At 50.2% G+C, this 15839-nt stretch overlaps 1 protein-coding gene across 2 annotated transcripts in view; it reads right to left on the bottom strand.

Annotated features, from left to right (window-relative positions):
- Positions 1–14315, bottom strand: part of LOC146080263 (fatty acid-binding protein, heart-like) — a 66441-nt gene extending 52126 nt beyond the window's left edge. Inside the window, exon 1 of one of the 2 annotated variants that reach the window (XM_083187331.1) lies at positions 14095–14315. In XM_083187331.1, the coding sequence (XP_083043457.1) occupies positions 14095–14173 (79 nt within the window). In that variant the 5' untranslated portion in view covers positions 14174–14315. The remainder of the gene's footprint in view (positions 1–14094) is intronic. The other variant, XM_083187330.1, reaches the window with a different exon arrangement.
- Between the last annotated feature and the right edge of the window lie 1524 nt (positions 14316–15839).

Raw genomic sequence — 15839 nt, 5'->3', positions numbered from 1 at the left:
CGATGGACCCGATTTCTCCATAGGCTTCAATGTTAAATTATTTAAACATTGAAGCCTATGGAGAAAATAGGGTACATCGCGTTGTGTGCGTTTTGGTATGCACCCGACGCGACCGACACCATTACCACGATAGAAATCGTGGTGGCCGTGCTAGGAAACAAGTACCGTTTGTTTTTGCCTCCAGTAATGCCCACATTCGGGCATAAAGGTCTCTAGGCAGCCCAGTTATGCCAACCACTGGGGAAGGGTCTGTTTAACATCCTATGGTTTAGTGTCACACCAGCCCTGCTGAAGAGGCAAATGGATTTTTGAGGGTCTATTTACCAAGAAGTTCTGTAGCACACTGCATACCATACATTACACACAGTTGCAATGTTTGACCATCCCCCCCCCCCCCCCCCCAGTGGCAAACGCAGGATTTTCAGAAGGGGGTTTCCAGAGGGGCGGAGCAAAGTACGGAGTTGGACACTTATGTGACCCAGTATATGCCTGGTCAGTTAAAGTATTATAGATAGGCCAAATGTATATAAATAATAATAATAATAATAATAATCACACACATATATATATATATATATATATATATATATATATATATATATATATATATATATATATATATATATATATATATATATATATATATAGTCCACAGAGGATCCGGCACAGCCACTTATAAGTTCAACTCCGGCGGGTGCCCACACAGCAAAAACACGCTATTTATAGTCCACAGAGGTGTCGCACTCCAGCCCGTTTTAAAAGCTTTTTATTGCAAACAACGGTGACACAGCAACGTTTCAATACATTCGTCTAGCCTGACGATAATACTTGAATGTATTGAAACGTTGCTGTGTCACCGTTGTTTGCAATAAAAAGCTTTTAAAACGGGCTGGAGTGCGACACCTCTGTGGACTATATATATATATATATATATATATATATATATATATATATATATATATATATATATATATATATATATATATATATATATATATATATATACATACACACACACATACATACATAACAGCAGTGTAGACCCCTGGGCATAGCAATGTATTGGGGCCCCTACCGATCCACCAGCGGTAGGGGTGGGGGAAGCTTTGATGTCCCGCGGGTGGTAGGGGGTATTATATCAACCGCTCAGCATGTAGGGCCTGGATCAGTAATTTCCACTAATTATCCCTTTACTGAACAGATGGTGGGAGAAGAGGGCATTAGGCTGAATGAAGGGGCTCTGATACATAACTTCCATGGTGGTAGAGGATGTTTAATATGCAGAGGAGGGATGTATAGTGGAGTGGGCTTATTATTCATAATTATCTGGTGGGAGGACAGCTTGCTTGACTGCAGATATCTCCAGTTCCCAGAAATATATTTCTTAGATTTTAATGGAATTAAAAACTAGAGGATCCCACCTACCAAATGGTACTGGGGACTAGGGGATCAGAGTTCAGGAGGCAGAGCAATCTGCCAACAAGTATATAAAACTACATACCAGGTGTGTGGAGCTGGAGCAGTAACCAGCTGCTGGAAGGCTGATATCTCTGGTTCTGGGAACAGTAGAGACAAGCTGCTAGTGTCCATCAAAGGGGGAGAGTCCCAGCTTTTGGAGTATACCCTCAGAAAAACTCTAACTCAGACAGAACCTGAAATATCTGACTGGGAAGAGCAATTAACAGGCTTGGAAGGGGACCACTGTTTTGAAGTCAGATATCTCCGCTTCCCAAGGGCCGATTTTAAAAATTCTTGTACCCATGGAAAGAGGGGACCCTCAGCTTTCAGCCTAAGGCCCTTAGACTCCTGGGGGGGTTTCTGGGTACTCAGAAACCCCCCCTGCGTGCGCTACTGCCCCCCCCCCCTATATCTATTGTTTGAGTATCTAAAATTGAGGTTTCAAAATCCCTTGCAGTTTTCATCCAATTCAAATTTTCTAAACTTCCACTTTGACCATCTGGGCAGATTTTAAGAACCAGCAATATCACAATGTTTGTGCACAGATGTTATCAAATTGATGTACTAATTAAATCTGATTAGTCATGGATATTCTTAAGCCCTGAACTGAAGTTACCTTAATGACAGATTTGAGAAGTGCTGCTCTAGTAAAACAAGATTTACTGAAAATACCTGCATCTGATGCCAGACTTTGAGTTAACAGATTGCATATGTGACTGACTTACCATACATCCCAACATTGAGAGTCCCAAGCACAATGTCTGAAAAGGGCGAGTGGTGCGGCTTTGCATGAGTGACTCGATTGCGTGCCTGTCACACTTGCTGTCATCGTTTGGCATGCCGAGCACTTGTGTGCATTTACACAGCATCTATTCACTGCTGCTCTTCCATCACAGGACACGGCTGTCCACCGGGGGGCGGCATGCTTTGCCTTTAAACACTTTGTGTCCCTTAAAATAAGCTACAGTTCTATGCAGTTTTACACTGTAGCTTACGAATACCCCTTTTACACCAAAAGGTAACAGCATTTGGTACACTGATCAAAGCCAGGTTGGATGTGGGATTTGAACTGCGGTGCCTAATCACAGTGTAAACTGGGCAGCGCTCGGAGACGACATCTCCAAGTGCCAGGACCACCGAACACCGTTCTGGGGGCAAGCCCTGCCCCCATGGTGAATGGATGCCACACAAGGCATCCATTCACCTTTTCCCTGTCTCTGCAGAGGAGGCTGTGTACGCCCCCCTGCCCACCCTCCATGTTGACCACAGGACGCTGCGGTCCGGAGGTTAGCCTTCCCCCATTGCTATAAACAGGATGACCTGGCGTACCCATTTACACTGCCCTATACCCAGGTCAGACCTGTGTAGAAGTCCGGTGAAAAGTGACACTGGTTAACCCCTTTTACACCGCCGCTGACCCGGGTTCAGGAGGGGGAAAACCCTGGGGTTTTTTGCGGCAAAAAAAAAAGGGGGGGGGGGTATTAATGGAGACAGAAGGTCAACAGATGAGCATCAGTAAGCTGTAGTGTCACCCTGCCAGTTCCAATCAACATAAAGGAAACCCACAGCCAATAAGACACTTTAAGCTGTATTATTTAATTAGACAACTCCACTGCGACTCACTTTATAGGGCAAATAGCTTTCATTAACACAACAGTGCGCCTTGTTAAAACTAAGATGACAATCATTGATTGTGACAATGTATGGTGTGAAACCAATCTGCAAGGTAACCATTGGAGCACAAAAAGTCACCCTGCTTTAGTGTGCAATGAACGGCGGGCCAATCATAGCACGATGACAGGTCTTCACAGATGTTAGGAAGTAGAGTTACGCAAAGGGTTTCAACACCTTTGAAGAAAATTTGGTCGCGCCATAATATAATGGATGGCAGGAAACCATCTAGTTCTCCCATATTGATTGTAGTAGTTACTATTGGTCATAGACCCATCAATGATTTCAAAGTCAATGGCAGCAGAGATTCCAGAGATGGGGCTGAAGCTAGTTGAAGATCAAAATAATGGAGCCACGCCTACTGTCAGTTTGGAATGGCAGTTGCTGTGCCTCCTCTATTTAAATTTTGAACTGTGCGGCAGCCCCTCCTCTAGAGCCACCTCCAGTCAATAGCCATCCCTAGCATGCAACACTTGAGGTGGGGTAGATTTAAAATGGGTAGGGGGATTTACATTTGTGATGACAAGCCATAGCTGCCTACCCTCCTGCATGAGACTCCCTGAAATAGCAGCACCACTCAATGTAACTCAAAGAGTTACATTGAATTATCGGCACCATTTCCCAGCACTTTACCAAGTATAGTAGCTCTTACTAACTGCTTTGGGGCTCATCTACATGTGGATAGAAGTCATTTTAAAAGATTCCTCTCGGATGTAGCAGGACACGCCCACGCTTCTAGTTGCCGCATTCACAATCTCTCCATATATGGATCTAGACATGCCCTTTGGGTGGAGTATGACACTCCACCTCCTCAATGGGGTGCGATGCAAAATTTTTACTACCAATTATAATCTCCCTGAAACTAGTTTTCAAAAGTAGGCAAGTATGTGACAAGCACCAGTTGAAATCTAAATTAAAGCATAGAAATAAAGCTGGTCAGTATTTGTGGGCTACATGAGAAGCCAGTGGCAATTTTTTTTTTTTTTTTTTTATATATATAAATACAGCAAACCACCATGTGTCAGAAATCTATTGGGATGACTAGGAATCAAGTGATAATGCTAATAGAATCTCATCATATTAGTTTTGCCCCTTCTCCATTGAACCATGAATTGCCCTGCATGCAAAAAAAAAACCTGCATCATAGCATTGTTTGTCCAAGTGTATGGTTATGTGGTGCCCCAAGGGTTAATACCCGGGACGTTAGGGGTTAACAGATCCCCGCAGTTTCGCGCCCAAAACGAGTAGGACGGGCAGGAGGAGGAGACAAGTGGGCAAGTGAAGATAGAGAGGACGGAGGAGAAGGACTCACGTGGGTGCTGAACGGCGTGGAGGAAGAAGGGAACAGGGCGTGCATGCCGAGCGGAGAGGAGAGAGACGACCCGGCAGTCGGAAGGCGAGCGTGAGGAGACCCGGTGACGTCCAGCGCAGAGCAGCAGCACCCGAGCCAGGAAGCGGCGACTCCAACACCGGCCGCGTCATCCAGCAGAGACGCCGCGTGACGGAGGCCAGACGCCCGCAGAGGAGAAGTGGACGCGACCGCGCCAATTAGTCTCCAGCCAGCGACGGGTCAGCCGGTGGAGCCGCTGAGTGTGGCAACGCTGCGCCTGCAGTGCCCACACTAGTGCGCTCCCGGCGAAGAGGACAGGACCCAGCAAACATCCCCGCGTCCAGAGGAGGAAAGCCGCCATTCGCGACGGGCAGGAGCCTGCACCAGTAACCAGTCAGCCAGGTACTCTGTCCCAGCCCCGTTCCCACGCATCAGCCAGGCCCCAGGACCCAGTCAGCCAGGTACGCTGCCCCAGCCCTGTCTCCACACAGCCGGCCAGGTACACTGCCCAACTCTGCCCTCAGCCAGCAGTCAGGATCCAGCCATCAGGCCTGAGAGCCTTTCCCTTGTTGGGCCACCACTATTTCGGAGGATCCCCGTGAGCCCTAGGGATTTGGATAGGGGACTGGATAAGGAGGGCACTGTAGGAGGACCCCAGCAGCCCTGCAACCCCCTTAGGGATTGACTCATACAGGAGTAATATATATATATATATATATATATATATATATATATATATATATATATATATATATATATATATATATATTCCGCCCATTGCCCAGCGCCTTATCACTGAACAGCCGCATTCTGTCAGGGACAGCTTGTGCCCTCCCTAGAGACTGCTCCCCAGGTCCCCCCCAGGACCATTCTGCCATTAGCGACCCACCTTGGATCTTATTATTGTGGACCCCAGCGCGCTAGGGACACTCTTCAGCAGCCAATTGTGTGGGGTGTACTGACTAAATCTTACTGTGGACATTATTGTATTGCTAATTGTTATATTTGTCAGGTACTGTGTTAAATGTTACATGTGTCAGGTTTATGTGTGCCATTGAAGATATAGCTTTGCAGAGGGAGCTACTGTGTTGACAGTATCGGTGTAGGGTAGTGACCCGGTGGTAATAGTTAAGCGAGGGTGTTTGACCCGTAGTGAGCTGCACGGTACTTGGAACACAGTAGGTGCCCCAGGCACGTTAGTCGAGGAAGTTAGCATCCTCTGAGTTATTGGTATTGTCAACACTGCCGGTCAGGTTGGAATCAGTGAATTGTTGAATTAACCCTTGAAAGTTAATTTATTGTTTACCGTGTCAACACTAAGTTGATTGGTTACTGCGTCAACACGAAATTGATTGTGTACTGTGTCAAATATTGTGCCTTATCCTTGTTCTACCGTTTCATTGAGGGGGTCAGTGGCCAGCGGTCGACCTTGCCCCAAGAATAAACCCGAGTTACTTTACCAAGCTGTGTCCCTTTCATTGAAGTACAATCTCCTGCCTAACGGACCGTGGAAAGCCGGAAGAACCTGAATTACCTCGAAGACACAAGGTAAGTGGAGAAACCCCCTCTTCGCCCTCCGATCACCACAGATTATTTTGGCGTCACACAGAACAGGATCCGGGTACATCAAGAGAGCGGCAACTTGGTGAAAGATGGAGCAACCACAGGGCGGAGACGTGGTGCAACAGGCAAACCCGCAAAACCAAGAGCAACAGGAGGCCCAAGACATAACACCGCCTGCGGCCATAACCCTGCCATACTATTTCGGGGCCCCGTGGCTCCCGACCTACAGCGGAGATGACGATCAGCTGCCAAAAACCTCGTTCGAAGACTTCAAGCACAACCTCGAATCCACATATCGGATGTACCGGCCTAGCGAGCAACAGAAAGTGGAAATCCTCATGGGACAACTAACGGGGTCGGCACGCAGAGAAGTGGCTTCATGGCCGTTGGCAGAAAGAAAAAGTGCCCCGGACATGCTGAAGAAAATCTTCACCACATTTGAAACCACAACCATCCCTGAGCTCAAGATGAAGTTGTATGCTCGCAAACAGCGGCCAAATGAGTCTCTACGGGACTATGCCCTGAGTCTGCAGGAAACACTAAAGGCCATCATGGCAGTGGACCCGCAGGAAGTGCGGAATGCGGACGACGCCCTAACGATCCAATTCGTCGAAGGAGCATCCCAAGAAAACGTTAGGATCCAACTGCGACTGCTGATGTCTCAAATGCCGGGCAAGACCTTCCGCGACTTTAAGACGGCTGCCCTCGCCATTGTCAGCAACCCCAAAGGAAGGGAGGAGGAATACCCGGAACTGATTGGCTTCAGGGAAGGGGCGAAATCAACAGGAGCCACCGCCAGCGGTACAGAAAAGGCGAAACAACCTCACGACTTGGCGGTACAGGGTGGCCAACAGCCCGACAAGGACGCGATGCAGACACTCCAGAAACAGATGGAGGGGTTAGCCGTAGGAATGGCAGAGATGGAGGGAAATGCGCCGAATGGCGAACTCGCCGGCACCGAACCAGTCGGAGCCAAGATGGAGAACAGAAAGGCAAAGACCGTCTCGGAATAGGTGGGAACCACCCCGAGAGTACGGGCGGCGACCCTCCGATCAGTTCGACAGCCAAGGGCGCCCGATATGCCGCCGATGCCAAGAGGCCGGGCATACAGAAAGGTATTGCGGACAGGAGGAACATTTAAACTCCAACACCCCGAGGTCGAGGGCCGGACCTCGGGGCGAACCCAGGGAATAGAAACAGACCCAAAGAAGTGGCGACCCAACTTCATCGGACAGTGCCCAATCGTGTCTGTGACGATCGAAGGGGTGGAGATCCCGGCCATGCTGGACACCGGTTCACAGATCACCACGATACAGCTATCAACTCTTCGACAGCACTGGGATGAAAGCCAGGTCGTCCTACCCCCCCCCCCCCCCGTCATGGCTACAGCTCATAGCCAGTAATGGTCTGGCCATACCCTGCGTAGGCTACTGGGAGACAGACATCAGAATTGGAAATACGCTACTGCCTAAACAGGGATGCCTGGTCACGGCCGTGGAAGGAGACGAGTTCGCCCCCATCATCCTCGGGATGAATGTACTACATAGGTGCCCTGATGAGCTAGTGAACACGCTGAAGGCTGAGCTTACTAGGGGCGCGACGGCAAGGGACCAAGCCTTACAGAAGACTATTAAGGTGTTGCAGGGGCATCAACGGTTCGTGCCCAAGACGGGCGAAGTTGGTAAGGTCCGGTTGACGGACGGGAAGCCAGTGAAGCTCCAACCGAACTCGGAGACAATCCTATGGGGCAAGGCTCGGTGCGGGCCCAACGGGTGCGACTACGATGCACTGGTCGAAGCAGGGCCGATCCCGGCCCGGAGTGATGTCGTCGTGGCAAGTGCTCTTGTAACTGTAAAAGGGGGCCGTGTCACCATCAGAGTGCTAAAACCCCACAGCCGGGTGGTGAAGATCTATCGCAACCAACCTCTGGCGACGCTACGGTGGACCACCTTCCAAGACGTGGTACCCCCACTGTCCGTGGGCCAACAGAACAGCGTGCAAGCCGACCCAGACCAACCGCCCACTTGGTGGAAGGGTATCCAGGTGGGGGACGCCAGTACGCCCCCCGAAGAAAGAGAAGGGGTATTGGACGTAGTGCGAGAACAGGCCGCCGCATTCAGCAAACACCCGTCTGATATAGGTGTTGTAAGAGACATCTGTCATCGCATACCGACAGGGGGAGCTCATCCAGTGAAGGAACGGCATCGACCAGTGGCACCAGCCCTCTACCAACCGGTGCGCCAGATGTTGGAAGAGATGAAGTCCAGTGGGGTGATCCAAGAAAGCCATAGCCCGTGGGCGGCCCCGATGGTCCTAGTTCGTAAGAAGGATGGTCAACTGCGCTTCTGCGTGGATTATAGAAGGCTCAACAGTGTCACCCACAAAGACGCCTATCCACTCCCCCGAATAGAGGAGTCCCTGGCAGCCCTCAAAACCGCTAAGTATTTTTCCACACTGGACCTGACCAGCGGCTACTGGCAGGTCCGAGTGGCGGAAGAAGACAAGGAGAAGACGGCCTTTGTGACCCCCATGGGCCTCTACGAGTTCAACAGGATGCCGTTCGGTCTATGCAATGCTCCTGCAACCTTCCAGCGAGTGATGGAGCATTGCCTGGGCCACATGAACTTCGAGATCGTCTTGTTGTACTTGGACGACATCATCATATTCTCCGAGTCCTACAATGGACACCTCCAGCATCTGAGGAAGGTCTTCCAACAACTCACCAAGTTCGGCCTCAAGTTGAAGCCAGAAAAATGCCACCTTTTGAAGCCAGAGGTCAAGTACCTGGGCCATGTGGTGAACGCCGAGGGGGTCACCCCTGACCCGGAGAAAATCAGAGCGGTACTGGAATGGCCCATACCCCAGACGGTGAAGGACATCCGGCGGTTCCTGGGGTTTGCGGGGTACTACAGGCGGTTCGTCCAAGATTTCGCAAGATTGGCCGGCCCGTTGGCTGAAGTGCTCCGTGGGGTCCCGAAGGAGGGATACCACAAGAAGATCCCCATATGGACCGACACCCGCCAACAGGCTTTCGATAGTCTCAAGCAGGCCCTGATTACGGCCCCACTGCTGGCGTACCCCGACTACAGCCTCCCGTTCCGGCTCTACACGGACGCCAGCAAACAAGGCCTGGACGCCAGCAAACAAGGCCTGGAAGCGATCCTGGCCCAGAGGCTAGGAGGCCAAGAAAGGGTCATCGCCTATGCCAGTCGCAGCCTCCGACCCACCGAAAGGAACGATGCCAACTACAGCGCCTTTAAGTTGGAGTTCTTGGCGTTGGTGTGGGCGGTGACCGAAAAGTTCCGAGACTACCTGGCAGCTACCCCGTTTGTAGCCGTCACCGACTGTAACCCCTTGGCCCATCAAGCCACCGCCCGCCTCGGCGCCCTGGAGCAAAGGTGGGCCTCTCGGCTGGCAAATTACAACTATCAGATAGAGTACCGCAGCGGGCGCAGTAACGCCAACGCCGACGCCCTGTCCCGACTGCCGGCCACGGAGGAGGGGGAAGAAGAAGTGGACCCGAGGGAGACGGTGGAGCTGCCCCACTTCCCGGCACGGTCATCCCAGGTTGGTCGACAGCGGGCCAAGGCAACCACCATTGAACCCACCGCCCGTAGTGACGGCGAAGATTGGGCCCGATGGCAACGGGAGTGTCCACACATTCAACGAGTCAAGAAACACCTGTCGGAGCAGTATGACCCTTCGTCGGATGAAAGGGACCAGGCCCCCGTCGAGTTCCAGCAGTTGTGGCGGCAGCGGGACCGCCTGGTGGTGCGGGACGGACTAGTCTATCGCAAATGCATTGACCCAAGGACCCACTTGGCTCGAGAACAACTCCTCCTGCCCCGAGCCGCCATTGACACTGTCCTACGGGCGTATCATGATGAGTCGGGGCACTTCGGGAGCAAGAAAACGGAAGCCACCCTGCGAAGTCGCTTTCACTGGCACAACCTGCGCCACGATGCCGAAACATGGTGTAAAAACTGCCTGGTCTGCGCGGGCCGGAGGCCAGCCACTACCACGGAGAGGGCACCCCTGCATCCCATACAAACCGGTAGCCCCTTGGAATTAGTGTCGCTCGACCACGTGAAGATGGAGCCCAGCCCCATGGGATATACCTACGCCCTGACCATAGTGGACCACTACACTAAGTTCGCGGTGGCAGTGCCAGTAAAGGACCTAACCGCCCGCACACCGGCCGAAATCTTCTGGAGGGCATTCGTTCGACCCTATGGGTTTCCACAGAAAATCCTGTCCGATCAAGGCCCGGCCTTCGAATCTCAGCTTTTCAAAGAACTTTGCGCTTACTACGGGTGCAACAAACTACGCACTACACCGTACCACCCCCAAGGGAACGGCGCCTGCGAACGTATGAACCAGACACTCATCCATATGCTCCGCGCCCTACCCCCGAATCAACGAGCCCTACCCCCGAATCAACGACCAGAGTGGCCCCGATTGTTGGCCGAACTGACCTTCCTTTATAACAACACGTGTCACACCTCGACAGGGTACACACCCTATTACCTGCTGTTCGGAAGGCCCGGGAGGCTACCAGCCGATATGCAACTCGACCTCCCTAATACCGAACCCCCAGTGGTGCCCCAGACCTCATGGGTGTACGAGCATCAGGACCGAATGAAAGAAGCTAGCCGAATTGTTCAACAACAGCGGGAGAACCTACACGATCGACAAAGGAGAGACTACGACCGAAACGCCCAGGCTTGTCCGTTGCCAGTGGGAAGCGTCATCCTTAAGAGGAACAACCGGCCCAGAAGTAAACTTGATCCCAAGTGGGAGTCGGACCCCTATGTGGTCATAACCGAACCCCGGTCGACGATAGCCGTGTACCAGATTTCGCGACTGGATGGTACCCATCCACACTGGGTCCATCGAAACCAGATCAAGCTCCGACCAAGACCGGAACCGGGATCAGAAATTACCGCAACGGATGACTGGGACGAAGAGCCCGATGGCGAAGAAACCTTCGTGCCTCCGTTGCCCACTGACCCTCTTGAGCTGCTAATGGCGGTCGGCTGGCCAGTTGCGCCACCGTCAGTCCACTATAGACAGCCAGTTGAAGTGCCCGTACCTTGTGCAGCTGTGGAAGTGGTCCCCGAGCCTGAGCTAAGGCGCTCCGAAAGGAGCACTCGGGGTACACTTCCCCGGCGATACCAGGATTAGATCTTTTTCTGCAACCTACTGTGTGTATATACTGTAGTCCGAAAAACACTGTTATTGTTACTGTTTTGGATGCATCTTAAGAATAAGGACAGATGTTTGTTATGTTACGATGCGCGGGGACACGCATCCAAAAAAGCGAGGGTGAATGTGGTGCCCCAAGGGTTAATACCCGGGACGTTAGGGGTTAACAGATCCCCGCAGTTTCGCGCCCAAAACGAGTAGGACGGCAGGAGGAGGAGACAAGTGGGCAAGTGAAGATAAAGAGAGGACGGAGGAGAAGGACTCACGTGGGTGCTGAACGGCGTGGAGGAAGAAGGGAACAGGGCGTGCATGCCGAGCGGAGAGGAGAGAGACGACCCGGCAGTCGGAAGGCGAGCGTGAGGAGACCCGGTGACGTCCAGCGCAGAGCAGCAGCACCCGAGCCAGGAAGCGGCGACTCCAACACCGGCCGCGTCATCCAGCAGAGACGCCGCGTGACGGAGGCCAGACGCCCGCAGAGGAGAAGTGGACGCGACCGCGCCAATTAGTCTCCAGCCAGCGACGGGTCAGCCGGTGGAGCCGCTGAGTGTGGCAACGCTGCGCCTGCAGTGCCCACACTAGTGCGCTCCCGGCGAAGAGGACAGGACCCAGCAAACATCCCCGCGTCCAGAGGAGGAAAGCCGCCATTCGCGACGGGCAGGAGCCTGCACCAGTAACCAGTCAGCCAGGTACTCTGTCCCAGCCCCGTTCCCACGCATCAGCCAGGCCCCAGGACCCAGTCAGCCAGGTACGCTGCCCCAGCCCTGTCTCCACACAGCCGGCCAGGTACACTGCCCAACTCTGCCCTCAGGATCCAGCCATCAGGCCTGAGAGCCTTTCCCTTGTTGGGCCACCACTATTTCGGAGGATCCCCGTGAGCCCTAGGGATTTGGATAGGGGACTGGATAAGGAGGGCACTGTAGGAGGACCCCAGCAGCCCTGCAACCCCCTTAGGGATTGACTCATACAGGAATATATATATATATATATATATATATATATATATATATATATATATATATATATATATATATATATATATATATTCCGCCCATTGCCCAGCGCCTTATCACTGAACAGCCGCATTCTGTCAGGGACAGCTTGTGCCCTCCCTAGAGACTGCTCCCCAGGTCCCCCCCAGGACCATTCTGCCATTAGCGACCCACCTTGGATCTTATTATTGTGGACCCCAGCGCGCTAGGGACACTCTTCAGCAGCCAATTGTGTGGGGTGTACTGACTAAATCTTACTGTGGACATTATTGTATTGCTAATTGTTATATTTGTCAGGTACTGTGTTAAATGTTACATGTGTCAGGTTTATGTGTGCCATTGAAGATATAGCTTTGCAGAGGGAGCTACTGTGTTGACAGTATCGGTGTAGGGTAGTGACCCGGTGGTAATAGTTAAGCGAGGGTGTTTGACCCGTAGTGAGCTGCACGGTACTTGGAACACAGTAGGTGCCCCAGGCACGTTAGTCGAGGAAGTTAGCATCCTCTGAGTTATTGGTATTGTCAACACTGCCGGTCAGGTTGGAATCAGTGAATTGTTGAATTAACCCTTGAAAGTTAATTTATTGTTTACCGTGTCAACACTAAGTTGATTGGTTACTGCGTCAACACGAAATTGATTGTGTACTGTGTCAAATATTGTGCCTTATCCTTGTTCTACCGTTTCATTGAGGGGGTCAGTGGCCAGCGGTCGACCTTGCCCCAAGAATAAACCCGAGTTACTTTACCAAGCTGTGTCCCTTTCATTGAAGTACAATCTCCTGCCTAACGGACCGTGGAAAGCCGGAAGAACCTGAATTACCTCGAAGACACAAGGTAAGTGGAGAAACCCCCTCTTCGCCCTCCGATCACCACAGTTACACTTACATAGTTTGCTCCCAACTTCATATGACCCTCTCCAGGAGGGACACAATGCTCTGTTCCTGGACTTCCCTCTTAATGTATGATTGCCAACACCTGTGTTGAACAGGTTAATTGCTGAGAATGGTGCTTCAAAACAGGTGTTGGCAATCATACATTAAGAGGGAAGTCCGGGAACAGAGCATTGTGTCCCTCCTGGAGAGGGTCATGTTGGGACGTATGCAACTTATGCTGGCCACACATCAGACCAACTTTCCTCCAACTGGTTGGATGGAATAAAAGCCTGATACTTGATAGGAGCAAAAACGTAATTTGTAATTAAGTCACTTGTTTGCCAAATCGGAAAATGGACAACAACTGTCACTCAGACAATGTACTGTACTTGGACCCATTTGATTTAAACAATTTCACTGATGCGGCTTTCAGATCGCAAAACTGACTTTGACCAGGTATTTTAAAACTTTTCTAAAAACAGGTCTCCCAGCTAAAACCCCTTTCACTCCCAGCTAAAACCCCTTTCACACCGCATATCTTTAAACGGTATTTCAATGCAGTTTTTGTTCCTTCACAACACTGAACCCGGTTTAACCCATAGAAAACAGTGGATAAACACACACACACACACACTTCATCGTGCTAGAAGAACGCATGCATATCATTTGTTTTATTTTAAGTGGAGGTTTAAAGTGCTGTTTTAGATGCAGCTCCAGCTCTGCCTGAGAGAACACATTCAAGCACCCAGTTACCACCACGCTTCTTGCAGCAGCTGGCACTCAGGAAACACTTTGTACTAGCCCAGGCACTACACATGTACAGTTTTAATAAAGCCGCAATACACTGCAAGGCTGGCACTGTGTAGGGAGACTCATCTCAGGTATAGAGACTAGAAGACTAAATGGTTCATTTAAAACTATTTTTTAGGTGCAACAAAAATTGTGGGGTTTGAAGACCACTTTTAATAAATATATCCCATAAAAATAGATCTCAATAGTTCACTTACCACAGGCCTCCATATATTTCTCAAAGTTTTCCTTATCAGGATCTTCCAATTTCCAGGTACCCAACAATGCATCACACATGGTAGCTGTAGTTTGGAGACAGGCAGCACAAACAGGAAAGGCAGGAACACAATGAGCAGAACATCTGAAGAAATCTGGCTTTTTAAATCGTGGCAGGGCTGAGGTTCAGTGATGTCATTACTTGTAAGGATTCAGTTCAGCTGTGAGAAACCTCCCTCTGCTGTAGCGCTGTATCAGCACTTGTCTTCTGGAACATGAGACTATCCCTCCTTAACTGTGTTTAAACAAGAAATGTCTTGTTCTTACCTCCCCTTTCTCAACATATACTTCACCCCACACCCACTCATAGAACTGTCCTGACAATCATCTTCATCAATTATTCCTTATTCACTTTCACTGCAAAGACTGGTTTTCACAGCACTGCCAGCATCTTAATAATGAATTAACCAAGTGTTTTCCAAACAGTCCTCACAGCATCCTATGCTGGTTACACACCTAAAGATTTATCTGTCCAATCTGTCTGATGGGAACAAAAATCTGGTAATGTGTGAGAGCATATGAGAACTATTTGCTCTCGAATGAAAAACTGACAAAAGTGGTTGTTCGGATATGTTTTTAAATCAGATTTAAGCAATTTGGGGGAAATTTACTAAGATGGGAGTTCATTTAACATGGGAATCTATCTGTTATCTTGTAGAAGGTGCTAAGAAATAAATTCCCACAGCAACATCCTAGGTGAGATGTAATAGGGTGCAATTTTTTTTAGACCGCTAAAACAAAATTGCACCATATCACACATGTAAAATTTTAAAAAATTGACACATGTAATAGGGTGCAAATTTTTAGAAAAAGTCAGAAATCGCATGCAAAATGTGCAATTTTTTAGACAGGTGCGATGCTTTAGCGATGGGAGTGTGCGGATTTGTGTAGACCTTTAAAAAAAAGCATACCCCCCCCCCCCCCCCCCCCCAAGCATAACCATCCCCAGGCTCATTGAGCCGGTCCTGGTTTCCCAAATATGGGGAAAAATTGTGGGGATCCCACGTATTTAGGAAACAAGTATCAGTCTCTTGGACTGGTCCCAGTTAAAAAAATATGGGGGACAAAAAAACTGGGGTCCCCTATATTTTGGAACCAGCACTGGGCTCCAACAGCAAATATATATATCATCAGATCGGGAAGTGTACACACTGTCTGATCCTTCCTGTCTTTACATGCACCCATCCAGTTGAGCTGTCAATCACCAATGGCTGTTGTGTGGGTGTATGGGCAGTTGTCGGAACACCTGTGCACACAGCACGATGCAACATGATAAATCTGTGTATGACACCGTTCACAGTTTCATACCTCCCAACTGTCACGATTTTAGAGGGACAGTCCCGATTTTCGGGTCCTGTCCCGCTGTCCCACCCGCGGCAGGCATTGTCCCGCTGCGGGGGGTGGCAGTTGGGAGACCCCCCAATCTAGTAGAATAGACGCGAGTGTCCCTATTTCTTCAGGTCAAAAGTTGGGAGGTATGCAGTTTGGTGCCCGGTACAACAAATATGTTGTGTGTTAACATTCACCTGTGCATATCATCTCAGCCTGCACTGCAGCAAGCAATGCTGCTGGACTCTGAGTGGTACCAGACAGGAGCCACCCGTCTCCTATTGCAGATGTTAGCAGGTCTCCTGGTATAGAGACAATTAACTCATTCTTGCCTACCTGAGCTTCTCCATGCGGGAGA

Source organism: Crinia signifera, chromosome 5, assembly GCF_055691185.1.
Source record: "Crinia signifera chromosome 5, ASM5569118v1, whole genome shotgun sequence".
Classification (NCBI taxonomy): domain Eukaryota; kingdom Metazoa; phylum Chordata; class Amphibia; order Anura; family Myobatrachidae; genus Crinia; species Crinia signifera.
The sequence above is the reverse complement of the archived record's forward strand: the minus strand, read 5'-3'. Positions and strand labels throughout refer to the sequence as shown.